Source organism: Nothoprocta perdicaria, unplaced genomic scaffold, assembly GCF_003342845.1.
Source record: "Nothoprocta perdicaria isolate Ctin4 unplaced genomic scaffold, notPer1 scaffold_9, whole genome shotgun sequence".
NCBI classification, from domain to species: domain Eukaryota; kingdom Metazoa; phylum Chordata; class Aves; order Tinamiformes; family Tinamidae; genus Nothoprocta; species Nothoprocta perdicaria.
Genome location: NW_020456198.1, coordinates 8698206 through 8700852, shown reverse-complemented (window position 1 = coordinate 8700852; position 2647 = coordinate 8698206). Strand labels below are relative to the sequence as shown.

Genomic DNA, 2647 nt, shown 5'->3' with positions numbered 1-2647 from the left:
GCTGCTCCCCGAGCGGGAAGGCTGCAGGTGGCCTGGGGTAACGTGTGCCGAAGTGCCCGRGTGGCACCGGCTCCCGGGCACCTCCTGAAGCCCTGGGAACACATGGRTCACCCGTAATGCAGCCTGTGTTACCCATAGCAGTGTAGGAAGCACGGACCAGAAATGCAGAGCTGATAGTTTTATAACAAAAAAAAGCAAGCAAACCCTTCCCCTCCGGCTGGGTTCAGGGAAAGAAATGAAGCACAAGTAGATGTGCAGCCTGCACCGCTGGGTTTGGCGCATATCAGGCTGCTAGCAGCGCGTGTTCAGCTAGCGTGGCAGCCTGGGGGAGGCCTGAAACCCCAAATATCATCATTTCTCTTTAAAAAAGAAGTTGTCTTTCAGATGCTCCAGGGGAAGTGTGAGTTTTGTTTAAACAAATCAGGAATTGGGCAGTTTGGTTTTATATCACACCCTAATGCGATACCCAGCACTAGCCTGAGGAGACTTCTTGGAGATGGCCATTTGGGAACAAATAGCCCAGCAAGGTAAAAACATGCCACAAAATAGAGCTGTGTGGATTCAGAGGAGGAGCCGGTTCTCAGTGCTCTAGGTTTTTTTGTTCTTTCCTAGCTGCATTTCCAAAGGAAATGGCAAATGTTGTTTCTGTTGTCTCCTCGCTCAGACTAAAATAGCTGCAACTGCGCTCCTCAGCGACAGGCAGACTTGGGCATTAGCAAGATAAAGCAATTTTCAGTGTTTAGTCATTCTTTAACTCAAAATTTGCCTCAGAAAGGACAAACGAGCCACAAGGTTTCCCAGACAAGAAGCCCTTGGAGAGCTCAGTCCATGCCATGCGCGCCTACCTTTACKACGACCTCGAGGACGTCTTGCCTGGCCAGTTTTGCTTCTCCGAAAGACATCACRTTGAAGGAGCAGATCTTCAGGCTCCGCGCCGTGCTGGAGCAGAGGAGCAAGAGCCCCACGAGCAGCCACATCCCCGGGGCCCTGCGCAGGCTCTGGCTCTGTCCGTGCGCCTGTGTGCGCCCGTGCGTCCGTCCTGACCCTGCTCRGGGCACGGAATGAGCGGAGGTGGCGGCGTCAAGCGCCCACAGCCAAACAGGAATTGCTGGTTTCCTCCTTTTCCCTCACTTCCATCTTTCCGCCCGAAGGGGCCGGGGGAACTTGCCCTTGCGCCGGAGGGCTCCGCGGGCTCGGGGCTGCCTCGCGCCGCGGTGGCCGTCGCGGTGCCCAGCGCCGCGGGCAGGAGCACGGCCCCTCGGCACAGCGGAGCTGCCCGGGCAGCCCGGCCGCGGGAGCCGCTCACGCYGGAGGTGGCCCGGAGGGTCCCTGTCCGGGCAGCGGCAGAGCCCTGCTCCCAAGGAGGTGCCGGGGAGGCTCCCGGGCCACCCGTCTCCCGGTGTAATGGGCAATGGGGAAGCTCCAGTGACGCGCGGGGCCTGCGATCCGCAGCACTAGGACAGGGTGACCTTCTCCAGCACAGGCTGCCGCCTCTCCCGCGAGTCAGCGGCGGAGCGGCCGGCCCCTCTGCAGGAGTGGGAGCAGGAGCGGGAGCGGGAGCACCCGGCGGGGTGGCCGTGCTGCCCCAGTGGGTTTGGGCTCCCCAGCCCGCGGCTGCAGCCCCGGCAGCACCATGAGGAGCTTCCCGGCGAGGCCCCGGCCTCGGGCTGGCGGTGGCCACGCGGAGCCGAGCCCGAGCCCATGACTGCTATGGACCCGGCGCGGATGGCGCTGCCCCCGCAGCCCTGCCCGCTCTGGTCCCTAGGGAGCTGCGGCGTTTGGCCCCTGCTCCGYGGGGACGCTGGGGCTGCAGCAGCCCCGCGCTGCGGGCGGGCCGGGGAAGGAAGGGGCTCCCTGGGGACTCAGTGGGGTCAGGACTGAGCGCTCTGGTGCCGTTTCGGGTTAATGAGTGACGACGGGTTCAGCTGCTGCGTGTCAATGAAGCTCAGAATTGGGCTGCAGGCCAAACCGGGGCATGCAGGAGGTGCTTTAATGCTTAATGTTAATCTAACAGTAAAAGCTCTGGGACTGGGCAAGGGTAAAGATGTGTGGTGCACGAGGTAGCGGCTCTTTGCTTTGTCGTTGGCGCTTTATCTGATACTCCGGCTTTCCTTGTTATTCTTCAAGGTGCCTCTTCACCAAAGCACCTACGAGGGGGAGAGTTTCCTCCCAGCACCGCACTGGGGCTTTGCTCTTTCAAGCGGAATGCAGGAGCGCAGGGAAAATGCCGTGCTGCGATTCGGTGTCTTGGCGGAGTGGGGCCAATTACCTGCCCTTTACCAGGGGCAGGCTGCAGCACAGCCCTGGCTGCCCGAGCCTGCAATAGGAGGCAAACAGTGCAGCCTTTGAAGGGCACTGCAGGGACCAAATAAGCAGTTTTGCACCTCATCCCAACAGCCTTATTGTTAGCAGCTAAAGATGTAATTAAAACACACTTACTAATCAGTACTTTGCTTTTGAGTGGCGTTTGGAAGCGTTACGGGCCCTGCCCCGCGGGGTGTTTGGGCTGCTGCGGGTGATCGAGGTGTTGCTCTGCTCGGGGCACCCTGTGCCACGGGGTGCTCGGGGGTGTCCCCGGCCCGGTGGCACCGCGCGGGACGGGACGGGACGGGGCCTTGCCGGGCCAGCCCGGCCTCCTGMAGCACAC

At 61.0% G+C, this 2647-nt stretch overlaps 1 protein-coding gene across 1 annotated transcript in view; it reads right to left on the bottom strand.

The window, feature by feature from the left end:
* The window catches only part of DNASE1L3 (deoxyribonuclease 1 like 3), a 4822-nt gene extending 3832 nt beyond the window's left edge, over positions 1–990 (bottom strand). Inside the window, exon 1 of the mRNA XM_026052632.1 lies at positions 846–990. Coding sequence (XP_025908417.1) covers positions 846–977 — 132 coding nt within the window. The 5' untranslated portion in view covers positions 978–990. The remainder of the gene's footprint in view (positions 1–845) is intronic.
* Between the last annotated feature and the right edge of the window lie 1657 nt (positions 991–2647).